The sequence below is a fragment of the Parasteatoda tepidariorum genome, chromosome 5 (assembly GCF_982258835.1).
Source record: "Parasteatoda tepidariorum strain Cologne lab strain chromosome 5, Ptep-v5.0, whole genome shotgun sequence".
Classification (NCBI taxonomy): domain Eukaryota; kingdom Metazoa; phylum Arthropoda; class Arachnida; order Araneae; family Theridiidae; genus Parasteatoda; species Parasteatoda tepidariorum.
The window spans coordinates 10,646,414-10,671,398 of NC_141759.1; the positions used below are offsets into that span (position 1 = coordinate 10,646,414).

Genomic DNA, 24,985 nt, shown 5'->3' on the forward strand with positions numbered 1-24,985 from the left:
GTGGAATAAAATGAATTTTAATCTTTATTCTGTGTTTGGTTCAATTTATTTAGTTATTTTAAATTTTTTAAGTCGATTTCCTGCTGTAACTTTTAAACAAAACGAAAATGCACTATGTGAATGCGAATTTTATTGTCTAATCTATTTCCTAATTATAATTAGTAGGGGAGAGTGGGGTCAATTGTAACAGGGTACGATTGTAACAGAGCAAAAATTTCGAGTGTCCGGGTTCTAGATTTGGTTCCCAGGTGGCGCACAAGGTGTATTTAATGAATTTACATGTACACCCCTGCTGGCAACCATTTTTATGTACTTTTGAAAGAGTTACATCACAAAAGATGTTTTCACGCTACGAAAGTACTTTTTTTGGTATTAGAATATTATATTGTAACAAAGTAATTTTGTTTAAACAAATAAAAATTATTAACCGAATATGTAAGTGGACACCTTAATTAACATCTCAAAAAAGAAGATTAGTTTTGTTAATTAACTAGCATTGTTTTTAACAAGTGAAGCTGAAATGGCGTCTTGGGGACGATTGTAACAATAAGTAAAGGGACAATTGTAACAACTGAAAATAAATAATCTTATGTTTACAAACCATTACTTAACTCTTTAAGAACCACTAATAGTTTCCCACATAATTTATATAATGTTGCATGTGCATTATTTTATTTGTCACCTTTCACAGCATAAATTAAAATTTTTAACCCCTTAAAGTTAAAAGTTCAACCCTTTAGGTCTCTGCTCATTAATATTTTTACTCCTAAAATATCACTACTATTTTGATCAATAAAATTTTTTTTCACAGCTATGATAATACGTATAATTAACTATGTTTTAGATGAAATTATGAACTGTTACAATTTACCCCGCAAGTGGGGACAATTGTAACAAGTGCACGATTGTCAAAAATTGCTAATAACTAATATAATAACATTTAAAATAAGGTATTTATTTTTTTTTCTAGTAGAGGATAGTCTACTTTACTCGTCTGTCAATTAATACTAATAATATGTTGGATTTTTTGTTAGTTAAAAATAGTTAAGTAAAAAATGTTACAATTTACCCCACTCTCCCCTATTATTTATATTCAGTAAAGGGTGCAAATGTGGACGATTTTTATAACTTTTCCAAAAACATTTACTAATTTTTATTTTCAACAAACATAGTAAACTCGTTGCTTAAAACTCAATCGCTTGTTGCTGTTGTCTTATGCTATTTACCAATTTCAACAAGCTTGTTTAAGGCAGAGGGGAGGGCTGCTTGCTTTCCAGTGGCGGCATCTGTGGCCATGAATCTCTGCTACACACACACGTTTTACAAAGAGGATTCATTCACACACCATTCATCCATCAGCAGATCGTAGTTTAAGACCCGATAATCAGAGAAATATCAATCTCCGATCCAATTAACCTCTTGGGGACGGTTGATTCAGAAAAGCATTCGTAGAAAATCGGAATGTAATTAAATAAAAAAACGGTAGCTTAAATGTAGTCGTTGCTAATTTGACAGACTTACATTGCTTTTACTTCAATTATTGTAAGTTTAATCATATACATAATCAATGTTAAATCAAAGTATAACTAAATAATTTTATTTTGAACTAAGTAATGGTGAATTTAATAAATCAAACAATTATAAGTTGATAACAATAATAAGTTGACAATATAACCCCTCCCACAAATAAACTGATAAAGAACTCTACTTTGATTACCAGTTTTATCTTTTTCCCTGATTGATACGGTTTTATGCAGGCACGTATTTGTGAAATTCGGTGCGGAATATATGAGCAATTCTACAAATAAACGGCAATTAGGCGACGAAACAAAAAAAAAAAAAATTTGGGGGTAAGGGGCAAGCTATTTCTACATGAATTTTCTTCTTTTTTACACCTTTAAAAAGCAAGAAAAAATCGTGAACAAGAAATTTTTTCTTTGTGACATACTTTAAATGACAAAATACCAATTTTAAAATAAATGGCTCAGATAAATCTGAGCCATTTATTCAGATAAAACGATTTTTACATAAATATAATATTATTATAATGTCTCTGTAAAATGTATTTATAGAGATTTCATAGTATAAGATTATATTTTAGTATAAAAAACAAAAATAAAAAAATTTAATGAAAGTTCGTAAATTGAAAAAATCGGGAAAAATAAAATTGATATTTTGTCATTTTAAGTATGTCACAAAGAAAAAATTTCATGTTAACGATTTTTTCTTGCTTTTTTAGGGTGTAAAAAAGAAGAAAATTCATGTAGAAACAGCGTGCCCCCACCCATTTTTTTTGGCCGCCTAATTGGCGTTTATTTGTAGAATTACTCATATAAGCTTAATTTTACCCGCACCTTTTTAATAAACTTTCTTTTCTTTAAAAAAAAAGGTTTTTATCCACAGCCCATATCAAGGCGTCTTTGGGGCTATTGTGGACAAGTCATAAAATCAATAATTTAATTTATTGTTACGGATAAAAAGGTAAATAAAGGTGATAAAAAAGGTAATTAAAAGCAAAGGTAAAAAATTTGATAGCTCATTTTGATTCTACTTGACTTCACGTGAACTTTTACTCTATCTATTAAACAACGCACTTTTTTCTTCCTTTTTATGTATTTTTTGAACAAGGCGGCGCAAATCAATAGGCAGGAAAATGACCTTCCATAGAAATTTAAAAATTTCTAAGGTGAGTTAGAAGTTAGAGGTGTTAAACAAAAATATTGAAACATTCTATGCTAACTATGCATTTTTATCCATGCATAATTCGGATTGACCGAAATGATGAAAGGAAGTTAATAGCTTTTTTTCGCTTTAATACCAGTAATTTTAAAATCATGCTGTAGGATTGCGATACTTGCTTAAAAAGGCTTTTAAAATTAATTTGGCATTAAAGAAGGGAAAAAAAGCTTTTATCATGACGCGTTTATTTTGCAGGAGTAAGAAGGACATTATTTCTAAAAGCTTGCACATGATCTTTCAAATTGTGTCAATAGTTATGCCATGTAAAATCTTTCGCAACATTTTCAGCTAAAACAAACATTTTGTTGCATAGAGTTAGTATAGATGTGTTTCCATAATTTTTTTCAATCCCTGTATTTTCAAGTAAAGCATACTTTAAATTCATGTAAACATTTAGAAAACAAAACGATGTCTAAGAAATTATTTCGACTTCTTAGACATCGTTTGGCATTAAAGAAGGGAAAAAACAAATTTGGCATTAAAGAAGGGAAAAAAAGCTTTTATCATGACGCGTTTATTTTGCAGGAGTAAGAAGGATATTATTTCTAAAAGCTTACACATGATCTTTCAAATTGTGTCAATAGTTATGCTATGTAAAATCTTTCGCAACAGTTTCAGCTAAAACAAACATTTTGTTGCATAGAGTTAGTATAGATGTGTTTCCATAATTTTTTTCAATCCCTGTATTTTCAAGTAAAGCATACTTTAAATTCATGTAAACATTTAGAAAACAAAACGATGTCTAAGAAATTATTTCAACTTCTTAGACATCGTTTGGCATTAAAGAAGGGAAAAAACAAATTTGGCATTAAAGAAGGGAAAAAAAGCTTTTATCATGACGCGTTTATTTTGCAGGAGTAAGAAGGATATTATTTCTAAAAGCTTACACATGATCTTTCAAATTGTGTCAATAGTTATGCCATGTAAAATCTTTCGCAACATTTTCAGCTAAAACAAACATTTTGTTGCATAGAGTTAGTATAGATGTGTTTCCATAATTTTTTTCAATCCCTGTATTTTCAAGTAAAGCATACTTTAAATTCATGTAAACATTTAGAAAACAAAACGATGTCTAAGAAATTATTTCAACTTAATGCAGGGATGTCAAGTGCTCTGCTTTATGCAAAATATTTTTTGAACAGGTCGAAAATTAGTGATTAAAACTTTCTGAATCTTGCATTAAGTAGAAATCTTCATAACTGCTCAAACCTCAATTAACGGAACCAATCGGTATTTTATAGCTGTATGTCTAAATTATTTGTGCATAGTGTTTAATAAATTTTGTTTCCTTCATTTTTATTAAAACATTAAAATATAACTTTTACTTATGCTGGAAAAATAATTATGCAAATCAGAGTAAGCTGCATTTCCGATAATAAATGTGGCAAGTGAATGTATAAAAAGGTGAAGAGTTTATTTTTCTATGATAATTAATTAATCCAATTTATAAAACACAATTTTGATATTTCATTTATTGATTATAATTGAACAATCAATATTGAAAACTAACAATTTAAATAAATGAATCAATATGATTAATCCTATCAAATGATAAATCATTTTACTGTACTCAGAGTGTGCATTACTTTTACAAGGTTCGCTGTCCAATTCAATCTCTTTGATTTCAAAAAACTGCGGAGGGGCACCGGCTGGTACGCTCATCTTTATGCTCAACTGAAATACAAACAGGTTGGAAGGTTTTATTCAGGTTAATTTGTCCTCTTTTTTCTTTTAATTCTACAATAATTAAAATAAAAAAGTGGCCACCCTGCATAACTTTTGATCTAATGATTGGATTTTCACGCTGTTCACGAGATGCAGCAAAATATGTAAAACGTGATATTGTGACTCAAGGGATAGAGCGTTCTCCTTCCAAAGAGGTAAACCGAGTTCGAATCCCAGCGATGACTGGTGGATACCAGGGATGCCAACTTCTCCGCCTTCTGATAAAGTTTTAATAAATTGGTAGCGAATTAAATTGTAAGACTTGTAGAATAAGGATAATTTAACCTAATCAAAAGTGTAGCCACGTAATAACTGCAATTAAGTTACTTTTAGTATGATGCTTAGAACATTTCATATGTAGGGGCGGAAAAATTACTTAAAATAAATAATATTAAACTAAAAATAATTTAAATTTTGTTACCACTAGAAAATATTTATTTACAAAGCGAAGCAAGTTGGGATCTCTACGATGCGAATTCCAAACCCGGCTCGCACCGACCAAAGTGCTGACGTAAAATATCCTCAGTGGTAGACAGATCATGAGTTAGAGTCCCCTTGCCATCAGGCTAACTGTGGGATATTTTCGTGGTTTTCCTTTCCATGTAACGCATGGGCGGGTAAGTTCCCTCAATAAGTCCTTCACGAGGTCAAAATTTTTTAAATACTTGATGCAGAAGTTCCCTTGTCTTCTGGATTAGGTTCAAAATTACAAGGATACGGAGCTGATCATTGGTAGTCGTAAGCCCGAAATTAGGTCGGCTATTCAACGGCGGTTATTAGAAGAAATTAATTAATAATGATTAACATAAAGGTAGGGCATGAAATTTCTTTTTTGAAAATGCTAACCAGACAAAAAATTTCCCTCGCTACTTGGCACAAAAATATAACTATTTTTTTTAAAAATAAAGTTAACAAGTGAAGTATGAAGAACATTTAGGATGATTAAATCCAAGAAAGAATAGAGACAAATTTAAACTCCTTTGTAGCAAGTAAAATAATATTTATTTAAAATTAGGTTTCAATAAGGCTTTAATGATTCCAATATCATCCATTAAAAATCTCTTTTTAAAAAAAAAGAAAGAAAAAGATCCTAAATGTTCCTTTACTTTTAACACTTTATGTTTGTATATCGCTGCTTTTCGGCTCTTAAATAGCATGTGTCAAGGTTAAAACATGCTGAAGAGGGATGCATTTCTAAAAAGTTTGAATAAATCATTGAAATTTCGTAAGCGTTCATTTTGATCTGATGCGTAGGGACCGAGGGAGATGCGGAATCAGTTCTCGTTAAACTGTTTTACCGTAAAGAACTAGACTACGTAAGCAGGTCCTCGGGCTAGTGAAGCAGAAGAGCTATGCCCTCTTCAGAGGATCAAAATTTTGATGGTATGTCTTTGGGTCATCCTCAGGGATGTTTACTAGACCGTCACTGCAGAGTTATAGTGCATAAATAAAGTACCTAAATAAAGTAATATATAACGTAGATAAAGTATTGACCTACCATTGCTGTTAATTGATTTCAGACTCATACTGTATTGTGCTTTTTTTAGTATAGTTCATTCAAAATAAATTTAGATGACGTAAAGTTCCTGTATATAATTTCTAAATACTTTTGTTACATAGTTGTTTAATCAAGTTGAGTTTTTACAAAAATAATCTTTGACTGTGCTGGGATCGCAGAGGAATTTGAATTTATGGATATACTGTTGTAAATTTGCTCCATGAATTCTGCTACCGTGCATAAAAGTAGCAAGAGTTGTTAAGATATTGTGCTAAAATAATTAAATTATTCTTACGTTTATGATTAATTGATAATTTTTTTGAATTATTATATCATGAAAATCCTGTTTGACAATCAGCGTACATAAAAACAAAGAATATTAAAGATCAGCAACACCCTCAAATTGAACAGAAACCATTTTCCTTAAAGTTTTTAAATTTTAGATTGTCTAACAAATGTTCAGTATTTTAAACATGTATGTAAAGTGTCCATTTACCTTAAAATATCCTTCGAAACCCATTGGTAGGGAGCTTTTAACAAATTGCCAAGGTGGATAGGAGAAAATCTGAATCGCTCGTTTCCCATTTTGTCGTTCAAACTCAAGTTTCAAAACGCTGGCATCAAAATCACCATCGACGTTTGGACCTTTTCGTATATTCAGTCTTAAACAAGATCCATTTCTTGCATATATCCACTGCTGAAAATTGGCCACAGCACTTTGTTGTTGCTGAACAACTGTGCTCAGTATAATACCTGACACATACACAAGAGAAGAAGTATAATTTTAGGAAGCTATACATGGGAAATTTTCAGTATATATATATATATATATATATATATATATATATATATATATATATATATATATATATATATATATATATATATATAAACACAAATTAACATGAAAAACATGAATAAAATAAAAATAAAAAACTAAATGGTAGAGAAACAAGAATGGTAGAAGCAAAATAGTCGTTGTCAAGACACATCTAATTGCCATAAATAATGCGATATTTCTGAATAAAGAATAATTATCCTAAGATAAAAATTATTCTTTATATGTGTCGATATCGCAAAAAACCTATTGTTGTAAAAAATCATGAAATAAAAGAAAAATGTAAAAGGAAATCAAACTTACCGGCGTGAATTAAAACGCGGTTTAGGTTTAAAAGTACAATAATAAAACAGTTAACAAAAATCACGAAGATGTAAAATATTGCTTATAGCTTGAATCGAATATAATAAAATTAAAAAAACATTTGATCGAAGAAGAAGAAAAAAATGTTTAGGTAAAATATTAGTGCTGCCATCTATGAGAAACAATTAGTAAAAAGGTAATAAAATTGAAATAATAATAATATATATATATATATATATATACATACATATATATATATATATATATATATATATATATATATATATATATATATATATATATATATATATATATATATATATATATATATATATATATATATATATATATATATATATATATATATATATATATATATACACCGAAGAGCCATTACATTATGATCACCCTGCTAATAACATATAGGACCACCTTTTGCCCTCAAAACTGCTAGCACCCGCCGTGGCATTGATTCCACAAGGTGCTGATAGGTAGTCGGAGGTATCTGGTACCAAGCGCTCACCGACCGGTCCTACAATTCCCTCACAATGCGAGGGCGTAGCGTGGCAGCAAGAATTTGCTTTTTAAAGTAGGACCACAAATGCTTTATTGGATTAAGGTCAGGTGAATTTGAGTGCCAAGACATGACTTGAAAGTCACTGGAATGTTCCTCGACGATTCTACCCTTATGACATGGGGCATTATCCTGTTGGTAAACACCATCTCCCGCAGGAAAAACTGTTGCCATGAATGTGTGAACCTGGTCTGCAACTATGTTTAAGTAGCTTACAGACGTCAAGGATTGTTCTATGAGGATTATGGGTCCTAATGTGCCCCATGAAAACATTGTTCCTCGGCGAGAAATCGTGAAAACCTGGGTGAGCCCATTGTTATAGATGGAGGGTGGTCATAATAGAATGGTTCTTTGGTATATATTATTTTTTCTCCTATTATGCGTTTTGTTGCTCAAGTAATTAAATTATTATGTGAACTGAAATATAGTTTACTTCATATTTGCTCTATTAAATATAATTTTAAATTTTTTTTTTATGATTTAAGCTATAAGCACTGTTTTATATATTTCTTTCTTAGTGAATTTTTATTAACTGTCAGATTAGTATATGTATTTTTAAGGCATTTTAACTTTACACCACGTCGGTAAATTTGCTTTCTGCTTTTTTTCTTTTATCTCAAACTCATTTTCATTTGAATTTTTATTTTTTGACGATATAGATGCATTATAAAGAGTAAGTTTTATCTCAGAATAATTATTCTTTAATTTGAAATAACGCATTTACCATCGTAAACGAATGCGTCCTGAAGTGAACCTTTACGTTTTACCATTAAGAAAATTTCTATTTTATTTTATTTTATAATTCTTCATTGTGTTTATATATATATATATATATATATATATATATATATATATATATATATATATATATATATATATATATATATATATATATATATATAAACACAATTTATATATATATAGAATTACCATCAATTGTTCTTACGAATTCCCATGTTGCAGATCCTTGTGGATAAAACAAGCAGTTCGAATCTCCTTCCTGAAATGAGCAGTAGAAGAGGCGTGTTTGTTTGGGAGGCAGAATCGGTGGCGTGCCTGATAGTCCTGGAAAAAAGTACATTTAACCCTTTCGCTCCATCTGTCACAAATACGTGCCAGCATGAAACCGTATCAATCAGGATAAAAAGATAAAACTGGTAATCAAAGTAATTCTTTAGCAGTTTATTTGTGGGCGGGGTTGTAATTGATTTATTTAATTCACCTTTACTTTAATTCAAAATGAAATTATTTAGTTATACTTTGAATTAACATTGATAATATATATGATTAAACTAACAATATTTAAAGTTAAAGCAAAGTAATTCTGTCAAATTAGCAACGCCTGCATTTAAGCTACCGTTTTTTTTATTTAATTACATTCTGATTTTGTACGAATGCTTTTATGAATCACCCGCCCTCAAGGGGTTAGTGGATACTATGGACGGTTAACTCAGAATAAATTAAAGGGTTCCCCACGGACTTTTAAAAAGCACAACAAGAAAATAAAGTTTAATTTGAACCTCTTTTGGCAATTACGAGGATGTCAAAGGGAATTTGAATATCTGACTCTGAGGTCATGTATTTAACATATTCATATTCATAATACGTCGGTTAGGTTCTGAAAATACGTCGGTTAGAGGTCAGTAAGAAAAGATGGTACGGACTGTCAAAAGCATAAGAAATCTTAATGAAACTAAGCTCTGATATTGTATTTTGAAACGTTCCTCACTATATTAACTACTTTGTGTTAACACATCTAGATATTAAAGAACAGAATTTGAATTAATTAAACTTAAAAGAAAAGTAAATTTAAAGAAGTTGATAAAACAAGTTTATCATTTTCTGCGGATCAAAGAATCGTGATCCCCGATGAGTTTTATGAGAATTTTTAGAATTCATCTGGTACAAAACTCCTTTTCCAATTTTTTTCTTGAGGAAAAAATTATTCTATCTTTTTTTAATAAAACACATACTAAATAATGAATTTATATAACATGAAACTACCACTAAATATGTTAAATACATGAATATAAATATTTTGAATTTCGTATTTCTCAGGTAGAAAATTTTTCAACTGTGTAATTCATGTTATTGATCCCGACTTCTTAGACAGAAAGTGGGAGGTAATAAGAAACTGATTCAATTCTTATATGGGCCCGAGGGGTAAAAAATATTCTGTACTTTAATAACTTTCTATAGGGAATTATCTTGCATGTTTTACTTTTTTAAAAAGGAATTTTAATGGATTATTTGTTAAAGGAAACCACAGTAATATAAAATAGAGTGCGATTTTTAAGATTTTCTTTCCTTAACCGGTTAACGCCCCCAGAGTCATACATTTAGGACAGTTCCTTTTTTCAAATGCATTCATTGTGGTGGGAAACTTTTTTCAGGATTTTCATTTATTTGGGTGAATTAAAAGATTCACAGATACCACAATGATTTAGTTATTTATTATTACATCTATAATTATAAGGAGCAAGTACTGTTACATCAATCAAAGACTTTTTGAATGCCCAAACAGTAGAAAAACCAATTAATTTCGATAATATATCATACCTGCCAAGTTTTACTCTTTCCGAGAATGGATTTTCAGAGTGGTTGTAAAACTATAAACGAAAAACAATCTGACTCAAAAATAAATTTATATTTTGATCCCGTTGAAATTCGCTAGTGCAAGGATTATTATGCTTTGATGTAATTATTAATATGTAGTGGTGGTCAAACTCATATTTAATTATCATTATAATTCAAAAAGTTATTTGGAATAACCCGAGTATTGCTACCACTTTAAATATAAAAATAAAATCTTCCGGAAGAGTTGGCAGATATGTAATATTCATACATAAAATAAATTTTAAGTCATATATTTGCTACCACTTTCTTATTTTAACTATATTCTTTATGAAATGACTCGTTCGATAAGTGGATATCCTTCACAGTGGTCTGATCGGAATAACTGTATAAAACCGTGTGGAGGCTCAAGATAATTCAAGCGGCGTTGTATTTAATGCTGCTATAGTTTTTCACACTCGAATATAATCGAGTATTGAAAATAACAATGTGAAAGCTATGAAAAAAAAAGTCGTTTTACTGATATTTATCATTTACATAGGATTGCAAGCTATAACACTTATTTATTCAAGAATAAAATGTAGCCTTTTTACATGGAACGAAAGTGCAGTGTATTAAAATTGTCCACCAAAAGTAAAGTTGAACCAGAAGAGGCAGCAAATGGAAACCTTGTTCTAAAGTGTGTTTTTTTTACAAAAAAAGTGATTTTTTTGGCCTGTTTTATTTTTAAAAAATCTGTGCATAAAGGGGTTAACCTAAATGACTCACTACAAATTCCAGTATCTCAAGATTATATAATGGAAAAAGGTCACACCTGAGGTCTCAGACTCCCAGTTCGAAGTTTATGTCTGTGACTAAGGCAAGTATTTCCTATCCTAGATTTGCATTTTACTGTAAATTGTTATTTTATTTTGATAATTTTTTTTATCATAATAGATCAGCCTTAGTAAACGCCCCCTTCCTTTTCCGTAAATTTTAAATGAAGGGTCAGATAAACCTCAGGGTGAGATTCCGAAAATGATTTTATATAGGTATAGGAAAGCATGCATTCATCCGTAACAAAGCGAAGAATTTTAAAAATGAAATGTGAGTAAATCTTTTTATACTTGAAAAAAACGAAAGTAAGATAATGAAAAAAAACTCATGATCACAGCTCTAATTGTAGAAGCAATAATTTGTGAAGGTGCATTAATGGGTTAAAGCAACACCACCTAGAAGAAACAAGGTTTCAGCACGGATCAATTTAGTAGTTCGATGTAACGAAAATAAACTACGCAGTGGAGGATAATAAGAAAGATATCACTACGTTCGTGTTACTAAGCAGTGGAGGAAAAAATGAAAAAATGTCACTACGTTCAGGTTACAAAGCTGCGCAGTGGAGGAAGAAATAAGAAAGAGATCACTACGTTCGGGTTACTAAGCTGCGCAGTGGGGGATTATTACGATAGATGTCATCAAATGCCGTCGGTGAACAGCCGACCCAATTTTTAGGGTTCATGACAACTAATGTTCAACAACGCAGCCTTGTAATTTTGAACTCAATCCAGAAGACAAGGGAACTTCTGGATCAAGTATTGGGAGAAATTTCCTTTGTGAAGGACTTTTTGATGGAACTTACCCGTATTTGCGTTACATGGAGTGGAAGACCACGAGAACCTCCTTAGGTTTACCAACCGGCAAAGGGACTCATGATCTAACCCATCATCCGTCACTAACCCATAAATGATCTCACCCATGAACGTTTTATCCCCTAAGCCATCTCGGGGAGGCATTGGTTAAAGTAGGAGTGCATAAAATAGGTTTATAGTTGAGTTGGCATGCATGCAAAAGGAAAGTTACGAAATCGAATAATAATAGTAATATTAAGAACATAGCTGCTCGCATGCCATATATATCAAATGCCATCATATTTATCCAAATAAAAATGTATCTCAATTAAGTATCAGAAATTTTCCTGCATAATAAAAGATGTTCGTTGAGGCATAAAAAATGTGTCATATCGCTTTTGTTAAGTGTATATTATAGAATGGCACCAACTTAGTTTAATTTATAATGTAAGAATATGATAATATATATTTACGACAGAGTCCAGCGTATTTTTTGGGATCACGGCATGTCGATCCACAGCAAGAGTTGAGGGGACATTCTGAGCAGGGAGATCCTTCCTTATACATACGCTTCTCCCTTATGCTGAAAACGGAGAGAGAGAAGAAGAACGTTTTGAAAACATTGCGTTTTTTTTTATTTAAAAGAAAGGAACAAATAATGTGGTAACTTGAGTTATGAAAAGCAAAAAAAAACAAACATATTTATTATACAGTTTATATTAATACTAGATAGTGGCATCCCCTAGCAATTAGTTTTTGTTTGTTTCCGAATAAATAATTTCGTCGTAGTTTCTGTAATTTTGTATAATTTTAGCAGAAAGCAGAGTTTCCTACAAAATTGAAACTACATTCCTTAGCCATATTATTAGACACACAATAAGATTCTGTGTGAAATTATAATTATCACGTGATACTATAGGGGAGATTGGGGTCAATTGTAACAGAGCAAAAATTTCGAGTGTCGGGTTCTAGATTTGGTTCCTAGGTGGCGCACTAGGTGTATTTAATAAATCTACATGTACACACCTGATGGCAACCATTTTTATGTACTTTTGAACGAGTTACATCCCAAAAGATATTTTCACGCTACGCAAGTACTTTTTTGGTATTAGAATATTATATTGTAGCAAAGTAATTTTGTTTAAACAAATGAAAATTAGTAACCGAATATGTAAGTGGACACCTTAATTAACATTTCAATTTTAAAAAAGATTAGTTTTGCTAATTAACTAGCATTGTTTTTAACAAATGAAGCTGAAATGGAGTCTTGGGGACGATTGTAACAATAAGTAAAGGGACGATTGTAACAGCTGAAAATAAATAATCTTATGTTTACAAACCATTACTTAACTCTTTAAGAGCCACCAGTAGTTTCCTATATCATTTATATTATGTTGCATGTGCATTATTTAATTTGTCACCTTTCACAGCATAAATTAAAATTTTTAACCCCTTAAAGTTATAGGTTTAACCCTTTAGGTCTCTGCTCATTATTATTTTTACTCCTAAAATATCGGTACTATTTTGATCAATAAAAAAATATATCACAACTATGATAATATGTATAATTAACTATGTTTTAGTTGAATTTATGAACTGTTACAAATGACCCCGTAAGTGGGGACAATTGTAACAAGTGCACGACTGTCAAAAATTGTTAATAACTAATATAATAACATTTAAAATAAGGTATTTATTTATTTTTTCTGGTAGAGGATAGTCTACTTTACTCGTCTGTCAATTAATACTAATAATATATTGGATTTTTTCTTAGTTAAAAATAGTTAAGTAAAAAATGTTACAATTGACCCCACTCTCCCCTACAGCTTTATTGTTTTTACTCGGATGAAACAGGTTTGCACTTATTTACGCTCCTGTATCAATTGGTTAACATTGTAATATGCAATACGTTAAAAATAAACACAAATAGGAAGTATATAAAAAATCTCCTGAATTAAAACCCATTACATGTATGTTTAAATATAAAAGTATTGCATATAAACTCGTGCAAAACATGCAATTATTAAAAAACTACAGCGCGTCAAATAATTTGATCGAATAATTATAATGTACTGATATAATACTTGATATAATAAATATTCCATATTTATATAATATATCGTCTAATTTATCCTATCGTCAAATTTATATTACATACATCGTCTAATTTAACCAACTGATACACAAACGTAAGCAAGTGCAAATCGGTTTCAGTCGCATAAAAACAATAAAGCTGTATAGTATCACCTGATAATTAAGATTTTACATCTTAGAGTGCGTCGAATAATTTGGGCAGGGACTGTATACTTTATTACAAAGTTCATTTTAGTACATATGCAAGTAAGCAATTTACTTATATATGCAATAAAAATAATTGTGTTTGCTTACGCATTCGACGTCTAAACCTTTCCCTTAGAATATTATAAATATCTGTTGGGGAACATAAATTATTTTGCTTAGTAATCATGTTCTTAAAATAATATTTACAGTTAAACGTTTATTGCTATAACACATTTAGTGACCGCCATTTAATATTTTCGCTTATCAAACATGGAGGAGCAATTTTTCATACGCAATTGCTCCTCTGTGCATGGAGTTGATCGTTAAGTTCTAAGAATTATTTATTGAATCAGTAATTTTTTTACAATCGATAATCCCTCTCATTTTTGGCGATTTGATGCCAAAGTTTCAATTCTTGAGTTTCGGACGAAAGATATAATTTTTTCTCTATTCAAATGTGCATTTTTCTCATCGAATAATTCCGCTAGAGATGTAACATTCTTTTTTAGTTTAATTATTACCAGAGATGCTAACTTGCTAAGGATAAATATTTTCGAGTGGTAGTCTTTTAATGCGTGATTCTTGTTTTAAAAATTCCATTTATAGGGTAGATACTCACCACTACATCCAAAAAATTCGAAGGCTTATGTGATACGCCACTTTGTAGCAATAATGCAATTAAGGCCTGTCGAAAGTTTATGTTAAATCTTCACGTTCTTGAATCACGACTTTTGTATATACATAATCATCATTTATTAATTCTCATATTCAATTTTCTGTACATATTTATGGCAATTAATGTAAATATCTTTGTTCAAGTTGTAATTTTTTCGAATCAACGTTATATTTTCTGTACATATTTTCATGGCAATTACTGTAAATATCTCAGTTCAAGTTTGTATTTTCTCTAATCATGGTAATATTATTGTAAAGCTACCACAACGACTGCTTATATTCAAAATGTTTTTACCTCATTGTTGTAGTTTCACGATGAATGGGATAGGGGCCGCTGCGCGGCCCAGGTGCCCAGTTGTTTTTAAATAAAGTAAAAAAGCAATAATACAATTGAGCTTTCTAAAAAGCTGGCAGAAATATCTGAAATTCTGCAATTTTTTATTTGTCGATCTCTATCGTTATTTAAAATATTTTTCCGTATCCAGAGCAGTTGGCATCTCTGTATTACTTACAGAATGCGAACGAATACAATTATACAGGGTACGCGTGTAACTGTAAAAAAAACTGTAAAGCTGTAAATAAAAAGCTGTATTTTATCATGTTTGTAATTACCAGAATATTTTAATAACTATAAGAGAAGGTTCTTAAATCTGAAGTCTCGTTACAACTATCCTACCCCAGATTTATTCTGTATATAACCTTTCACTAAATTAATTTCACCATGTTCATTTGTTAACACAAACTTACCACCTTCAAACTATATATTTCCGACGAAGTATATATTCCTCAAACTATATATTTCCGATTTTTCTTTTTTTTTGATATAATTCATAGGAATCGTCCTATGAATTTTAATTCTAAAGTGAAAAGATAGTACTATTTAAATAATTTCAGCTAAACAAACAAAAAAAGAAAGGATAATATTTTTCAACAAAACTGGTATGACTTAGTTTAGATATATCTATTGCATTAGCGAAAAATGCAGTATATAATGTCTATCTAGTTACCTATGCAATATGTAACTATGCACTATGTAATATCTATCTAATGAATACTTACGCTGCCGGTGCATAGTCACATACATAAAGTTGTTTCGCAGTTGATCTTCCAACTCTATAGGATGTATATCCACAACCAATTCTATAGGTCTCCGCCCATGTCATCTATGAAACATAAAATGTTTATAATTTTTCAATTCATATGAAGCGTATTAAAGTACACTATGATGCACATGATCATGATGATGCATATTCAAATACGCGAATGATGATACATATCATATCAAATACGTAAATGATGATACGTACCATATGATGCGCATTCATAAACAGATAATTAATTGGCTATTGAACTATTGGATACTTAGTAATGATCATACTTAAACATGTTTAGAAGATTATAAAAACTATACAATTATATTATAAAAAGAATATTATAAAAACAATACAATTACAACGACACACAAAATTTTTTAACAAAATAGCGGGTTAATATCTGAATCGCGGGTTTTCAAACGGATAAATATAATTATATTTTTATACAAAAATTGGTAAAATTCTTATAGTAAGACAAGGTTTTGCCTCATTTTAAAAGAATAAATTTGCCGAGGCTCATTCGCAGTGAGAAAAACTTTGTTTAACATGGTCAATCCAGGGAGCATTTTTAAAATTTATGTTTACGCAATTTTTATTTTATATGTACGGAATGCATTTTGTTTTATTTTATACAATTTAATTCTGAGTTCATGATTATCAATGTTCAACTCCATAGCCTAGTAATTTTGAGTCCAACCCAGAAGATAAGGGAACTTCGTGATTAAGAATCGGGACAAACTAGCCTTCGTGGATGACTTTTTGATGGAAGTAACACGCATTTGCGCTACATAGAGGTCAAAACTTCCCACGTTTAGCCAGATGGTAAGGGGATTCAAACCCATGATCTGTTAACCCCTGAGGATAAGCAGCGTGGTAACGTCAGCAACGTGGTACGGGATAAAATGAATATTTCAGTCTGGCAGGACATAGGCAAGTGAAACCTCAGATGGTACATTCTAAATGAAAGCGACATACATTAGTTCTCTGTTGTTTAAAGAAAAGGGGTTACAAAACGTATAAAAGCAATTAGTTTTACATTTCTAGTGGGTTGTAACATTTGTTGAATTAGTGTTGCCAGACTTGTTAAACTGCAAAAGAATGGGTTAACTTACCGTTACAAAGTGGCCGTAAATGGGATCAAACTTAATAGATGGTATGAGACTTTTACTGAAATCCTGCACTTCGTTGTACCACGCTTCAATCATTGTTTTCCAGTCATGTTCCATCACTTCGCAATCTGCTTGACAAGAATATGTAAGTTCAGCCAAATTCTGTGAAATGGCGTAACTTCCTGGAAAAATAAAACTCGAAATCTTTCTCCGAGAAAAGTAGCACGTGGTTGGACAGTCATAATATTTTACATTAAATTCTGTTATCACACTTTTTATTATTCATCTAAAGCTTTTTTTAACTGTATTATCCTAAACATTGTCAGGACCATGAGCACATATACGTGATCACGTGATTCTCCTTTCATAGCCCATTGTATCCTATCTTATACGAGGCTTTCCGCCTCTAGCGACCCAAGATTACACTGGCGTAATCTCAATATGGTACTCTCATATAAGTCTCGAATTAAATGGCATACGTACTGTTTAGTAGTATGTATACACTAGAAGCATGCAGTGATAGTACGCAATCTCACCTCGTATATCTAGAACATTAATTTCGATTCAACGCAAATTCCTTTTGAATATTACCAGAGCTTACCACTCTTCCCCCACCGCAGCTCTTCATGTTTTAACAAATATTCCCCCTCTTCCAGACCAGATTATGCTCTTGTCATGCTCAACAACATTAACTCAAATAAAAAAAAATGCAATCTTCAATCATATAAGTTATAATCATCAGGACTATGAAAATAAATTAAAAAGGCCAATTTATCACCCATCTTATTATATTAAAAACAAAATCTCTTTAACTGAACAAGGTAACTACGATTTTAGAAAAGAAACTAACTACTTCACTGACGGTTCCAAAACTAAAACAGGCACTGCATTCGCATTTCTTAACAAAGCTCATTCAAAAACTTTCACCTTGGATATTAACAATTCTATTTTCCAAGCCGAACAATTGGCAATATTAGAATGTGTAAAACACATCAAAAATAACTTAAACTTTAATAGACAAATAAAATACATAATCTGGTCAGATTCTAAAGCCTCAATAACATCAATTAAAGACGCAGGATCAACCAACCTCATAACCAAAGACATTCAACATGCACTAATGGACACCGCCATTCAAATCTCTTGGATTAAAGCGCATAACAATAGAGAAGGTAATGAGAGAGCGGATGAATTGGCCAAAAAAGCAACAGAAAACATTAAAAATTACTCCTTTCCTCTCCCTGTTTCACACCTAAAACAATCTCTTAAAAAATCTTTATCAAGTAATTGGCAAAACCAATGGAATAATTCCGATAGAGGACGACGTCTGTTTAGCATCGTCAATAATGTCAACTTCTTCAAATCAATTCCAATTAAACAAGTCATCTGGTTCCTAACAGGTCACGGTCCCTTCCCTTCTTTTTTTCATTACCTGCAAATCTCGGATACAAACCTTTGTACCTGTGGTCATCCAGGTACACCAGAGCATTACTTATCAACTTGTCTTTACACAATATCTTGGCATACACGCCTTCCAAACATTAATAATTTATATATTTGGCAAAAAAACTTTCTTACAAATAAAACATTAAAATCTAAATTAATTAACGTAATGAACTTTCTAGCAGAAAATGACTCCTTATTAAAATTTTAATCAAATCGGACTTTTTAAGTAATCTTGATAGTGTTTATAACCTCTTAAACTTTTTTGATATAGTATTCAACCTCAGTTTCTGTATACAAAAAAGCAAAGAAAAAGAGAAGGGGGGGGATCTTTTTCAAAATTGTTTATTTAGTTAAGGCAATAACAAATAGTTTATGGCCTTTAAGTTTTTTTTCCTTTTATACTTCTTTTATTATTTTTGTTATTATGTGTTATTAACTTGCACCATATTTAATCTTTGTATTTTTTTAAAATATTGTGACTTTGTACTGATCTAAATTCTTAATAAATTCTTGCTGAATGGGCTCGTTCCTAGGCTGGAGTGGAGCCGGACCAGTAGCCAAGCTTTGGGCTATATGGTAAAGGGTCCATAATGACCTAGGTACATGTCCAAAGCTTGGAGAAAAGAAAAAAGAAAAGTGATAGTACGCATACTCTTATCTTTGTGCAAGAACTTCTTCCTCATTCAATGAATAAATTTTTTATAAATAATTTTTAATAATTATTTATTAAAATATGCAATCAGCATACTCGTTGACCCCATAACATCTTAAATTCTTAAACACGACGAATAAAAATAGTGAATATGTAATAAGCATATTCATTTACAGCATAATATCTTAAATTGTTAAAAATAAGGAATAAAAATAGTGAATATGTAATGAGCATATTCATTTACAGCATTATGTCTTAAATTGTTCAAAACGATGCATTAAAGTAGTGAATATGTAATAAGCTTATTCATTCACTGCATAATATCTCCTATTGTTAAATACGAGGAATAAAAATTGTCTTAAGTTGCAATTCAAGCAAAAATTAAAAAATTACTTTTCCAATATAAAAAAATTTTTTGTTAAATTTGCTTCCTAATAATTTAGTGTTTTGTCTTGCATGAATCACACATGAAATTGTATCATAGTTTTGCCATTTTGCTGATCTTTACTGGAACTTTTTGAATAATAAATACGAGAAATATTCCATTGTAGTTAGTTTTTCGTCTCTCCTTTCTAGTTTTCAAACGATGTGTTTATTTTTGGAACTGAAGAGCAAGTATAGGATTCAAATAAAATTTAAGCTATTTAATTCACTATCTGCTTATGGAAAATAAGCAAATCTTTCGGATCGTGTTTTGCACAACTTTTACTTACTTGTTTCGAAAATATAGATTGTAAAAAAAGCTTATGACGTGTAAGTTCAAGAAATTCTACAGATGAATTGTTGAAAAATTAGCTCCAAATCAAATAAATAAAAAAAAATAAATTAAACAATAAAAATATATTTTAGAAAATTCTGCAAAAATATTCTTTAGCTTACTCGAAGAACGGCATGGCCAACATTCATGCTCAAAAATACATTGTTCTGCCCATTTCTGTGCTATGTAAGCAAGTTCTTCATCCCATTCCTATAAGGAAAAAATAAAGCCATGTAATTGTGCTTTTTAGCATGATTCTTCGGAAGTTCTTTCGCAAAATAAAATTAAAAAACGCATAGTTCAAGTCATTAGACTCGAAGCGTAACTATAATTTTAAAAATTTTTTTTTGCAAATTTTTATGACTCCAGATAATGCAAGCATTGGAGTAGTTTTTAAATATTAAATAATTAGACCACAATTGCTTTCTAAGAATTGTCTCTTGTAACATGGTTTCGGATTGATAAAGTTTTGAGTAGAGTTTATCTTATTTTTGTTTTGGACATAGTGTCCAAATGAACTGTTGGAGTGTCAAAACGTGTTCGAAATCCCGGCTTATCATTTTATTCCATTTTTTCATGATAGTTGTTTTTTAAAAAAAAATTAACTTGTGAGTAATGAGGATTCACATATAATTTCCGAACGCGCCCTTTTTAAGACTAACCTTAGGGGTTAAATATATATACTCTAATTATCGAACATTGACAATGAGCTATGCTCAGTTTTGCTTATTTGGACGTTTTCCCCAAAATACATGCTTTTCAATAAAGATATGGTTGAAAATGGCGATTATATGACAACCGTGACCTTAAACTACAGTTTCATAGAAATTTTCAGCATCATGGTTGTCATGGGTATTTGAATTGTTCGAATTTTGCTAGCGGAGCAATGCAGTTTTTTTAGCACATTTGGAGTACCACATGACCACCACCAGCAAAGAAGCCAGACATATGACAGTAGTGCACGCAAACGAAGTGATCTCGATAAAGCAGGCGTATTGTATGGGATCCAAGCGTCCACGTTTGGTGGTAAGTCCCAAAAAGCAGAAGAGAAACTTTAGAGAAATTTAAAACGCGATTTCTCAGAAATCATGTTTATTGTGTTGGGCATTTAGATCGCATAAAAACTACTCAATCGATTTCGCAGAGAATTGATGTTGCTTCGGTGCGAAGAATACCTGTTTTAATAATTCTTCTAATAGCTAATTTACAAAAAATGACACAATGAGGTAAATAAATCTAGCTAAATTTAGGCAAAATGCAGTTTTTTTAGGATTTTATCACTTCTGCATCTACTGTTACTAATTTTCCCCATAAAATAAGTTTAAAATATTTTTCCTTATCTGAATTAAAATTGAAATTATTCTAACATCTAATGTAAGTAAACAATATCACGCAAAGCATGTTTCTTAAAAGTTTGTTTCTGGATGTGATAATACATTTCTGCAGTTTATGACATTAAGGTCCATGTATATTTTTTTAAGTGATATTTTCAAGGTAGGTGGCAAGTGTATATGTGTGCATATAAATCTTTACCTTTCTTGTAAACTTGTATATATTCAGGAAAAAAATCAACCAAACTAAAAGTATCACTAAGAAAACAAAACTAATTTCGGAGTTGAAATTCTCAGTCCCGAATAGGGTGAGATTAAATGCTTGTATAAATGCGGTAAAAAAATTTGTTCCTCCGTGTTATCTTACCAGCTCCAACATGTTCGATGCTGTGGGCAGACCACCTGCTCTAGATTCTTGACCCATGGCCACTTTATTCCTTTGTTGATTATGGGTGTTAAGAATGACCATTTTCTCTGTATATTGATCTTTAATGCCAATATCAATGAAGTCGCATCTACTACTTCTTTGTAGGCATACACTGTGGTGCTTGCTGAATCTTCGATAGATGGAGGGGCATTCTTCTAGTGCTGAGGCAATAAAATGGAAACCGAAAACTATAAATAATAACTGAACTTAAAACCAAATTTTTATACCAATTTAACAAAGAAAAATTTATCACTGCTTTAGCATTTTTGCATTACAGCAAAAAAACATTAAAAATACATATTTAAGAATGAAGGAAAAAAAAAGGACTCTGGGTAATGTAGTGATAAGCCACACTTTAACAAAAAGATTATCGATGCTCTAAAAATTATCAAGCGCTTCTAATCTTAAAAGGCAATCCCTTTATTTTCTACCTTATTTGAAAGGTGTTAAGCTGGCTTATAATACTATATCATCAAAAATTTGTTAAGTGTAAAAAATTATTGAAAAAACACAAATAAAAAATTTAACCTTGAATATAAGATGGCGAGGGTGGAAGCGTCTTAATATTTATTAGATTTGGGCACATTCCACTTAAAAAAAAAGTTTTTACGATATCATTTTTAGTTAAAATTCATTTGAATACTTTAACCATAAATCGTGCTGCGTAAAATTTATAATCCTGATATAATTTATATTGTAATTAAACGAATTTTGTCTCATTAGATTATAATCGCGTTATAATTAGTGTTGCATTGATTATAAATGTATAACAAGGTTATCTTACTTGACTTGCTAAGGGATATCTTATTGTATTTGCTGTTTTGCTCATCCCCCCCCCTGTTTATTCCACTTACAGAAATAACGGCTAAATTTATGTTCGTTAAAAATAGATAATGGAGTTTTCCTTAAGAAGTAACGCCTACTTTCTACCCAAAGGTTTCCGTCATCTCCCTCAAACAAAAATCGATTAAATTTCTAGGCTGCCAGCTCATGTCATTGGCTTCACTTTATGTTGAGATATGGTGCGCATTGGCATGCTTTTGTTTAACTTCGGTAACAGGTTCCATTTTCACATTTAACAGTTCAGATTTTAATATTCTTCTTATATTTATTTGATAAATTTATTATTAGTTTTATTATAGCCTCAAGAAAGAAAGGGATGCATACTTTCTACGCTTTTTGTAAACATCTAGTGACAGCTATGCTTATGTCTAACGTATTTTTATTTATTTATTTAAATTAATCTTCCACGCAACTAATTTCAAATTATTTAAAAGTTCATATACAACGCCACATTGTTCTAGCTCTTTCGAGGCGAGGCTTTGGCAAAAATTCTGAAGGCTTTGGTTTTTAAAAGTCTACCACTCTATGAAATATTTTGCCAAAAGCATAGTAGTTGGCAGGCCTGATATAACTAATAAATTTTCAAATGCGCTTATTAGCCGATTTATTATTTTAAAAACTTAAATGAAGAAAAATGGTTGTTCAATCGAAAACAATAATTCAGTTTAAATAAATTTTAAGAGGCACTGATGTCAAGAGAAATAGTACTACTGGGGTAAGGTTTTTAGGTAATTAATATAAATACCGTGATACTGTGACTGTAGACAGTATATTTTTATGCACTCGTGAATACGCAGCACTTGTGAAAACTGAAGTCTGTAGCCGAAGTCATGAAAATGGCAGTACACACCAATACATGCGATCTCCCTTCCCATATGCAGTGATGTCATTTTCTACTAATAGCGTGATCTGGCCACTTTGAAGTACTAGAGCTAACAAGCAATTATAATCATCGATATCTGTTCATAATCATTCTTAGTACTTTTCAGTACTAAGAGCTAATGAATTAACACTGTTAGACTTTTATTCTTTTCATAATGGAAGATTATGTATGCTACAGACAGAAATTCTGGCTTAAGTTCATAACCTGATTTTAAATTAACGCTTTTTCCTTAAAAAAAACCCTATAAGAGTGCAACTTTCAGTGAATTGGAATAAATATAAATAGTAAAAAGCTTTAAAATCCAAAATTTTTACTTGACAATTAGTATTTAGTCAAAATATTACATTCTCATTAAGTGTCTTTAACATGAATTATTTATAATTTTGAAAAGTCGTCAAATTTAGCAATATAAAGCACTATTTGGAAAAACTACAAGAAAATTATGTAAATAGTTTGTCATTATCTTAGTAGAAGCCAAAGGTTAGCTTTGCCATGAGTATAGATATAAGTACTTTAATGCTGTGTTTAGACTCCAGCAAAGCAATTACCAATTAGAAGAAGGCTAGGAAATTTTTCGGTAGGCCAGGCACAAGCGAAAAGTGTCCAAAAAATGCAGACCACCAACTTTTTAAATTTTTTTTAAGACATAAAAATTAAATAAAAATTGTTAATTTCCATGCGTTCGGCAAATTGAGTCAGAATAACTGAGTCGTATGCGATGATAGTTAATAAATGTTAATGAATTAGAAGTCAAACAAAATCAAATATATAACCAACTGATGAATTGTTTAACTCATAGACGTAACTTACGTAGTATGAATATTTTGTTTATTATTCACTTAGAATAGAAATCGGCTAACGCAAAAATAATTTCTATTCTAAGTGAATAATAAACAAAATATTCATACTACGTATTCAAATATTGATATTTATCTCTTCTTGTCTTTGCAAATAAAATATCCATACTAGTGTCCAAGGCTCTAGTTTTGCCCTTGGCGATAATTTTTGTCCATTTCTGATTATCATCATATACTTTGCGGTCTTTGCTTTCAATGACGTCATCTTTGGGTTACCACAACTTTTGTTTACCCGTATGAGATAACTTTTTGGTTTATTTACATATATATTCTTTTATGTTATTTACATAGATATTCATTTGTCTTATCTTAGTTACATACAGATTCGCCGAAAATGAGAGGGGCCCCCTACTGTAAACTATTGCCCTATTCAAATGCTACTTCTTTAAATTTTTAAAATGTAAGATTATTTAGAAATAAACTTAGACAATGGCAAAGTTGATCATTGATTTAAAAAATAACATTGAGAGTTTTGCTACATTTTAAAATTACTAATTAATATACTGTACAAAATACTATAGAATCAAAGCTAATTAAATAAGTAGTCATTAATTTTAAGCATCCACAGCAAATTTTAATGCCTTTCTTTTAACAATAACCTATAGCTGATAAGCGCCAATGACTGCTTTTCTGTGAAAGTTATATTGCATGCGAGGGACATTTAAAATGTCAAAATTACTTTTAGTACATGCTTCTGATAAAAACAATACTTTTCTACATTTTAAAGTTAAACTTTTCTTGTAAATATTACCTATGACTATTATAATGGAAAT

The 24,985-nt window shown here is 30.6% G+C and overlaps 1 protein-coding gene across 1 annotated transcript; it reads right to left on the reverse strand.

Annotated features, from left to right (window-relative positions):
* Positions 1-3,353: 3,353 nt before the first annotated feature.
* On the reverse strand, positions 3,354-21,815 carry LOC122271137 (venom allergen 5). Its single transcript, XM_087162617.1, has 9 exons — positions 21,570-21,815; positions 19,994-20,081; positions 17,020-17,198; positions 15,873-15,976; positions 12,332-12,441; positions 8,608-8,742; positions 6,459-6,715; positions 4,250-4,413; positions 3,354-3,357 (listed from the first exon to the last, which is right to left on the reverse strand). The coding sequence occupies exons 1-9, from the start codon at positions 21,669-21,671 to the stop codon at positions 3,354-3,356; spliced, it is 1,143 nt and encodes a 380-aa protein (XP_087018743.1). The 5' UTR covers positions 21,672-21,815.
* Positions 21,816-24,985: the final 3,170 nt, after the last annotated feature.

Coding starts and splice junctions, on each gene's coding strand:
- LOC122271137 (XM_087162617.1), bottom strand. CDS start 21,671: ATGGTCATTCTTAACACCCATAATCAACAAAGGAATAAAGTGGCCATG. Junction 17,199..19,993: donor TTGGCCATGCCGTTCTTCGA/GTAAGCTAAAGA, acceptor TTATTTTTCCAG/GAAGTTACGCCATTTCACAG. Junction 4,414..6,458: donor GTTTCGAAGGATATTTTAAG/GTAAATGGACAC, acceptor TTTGTATTTCAG/TTGAGCATAAAGATGAGCGT.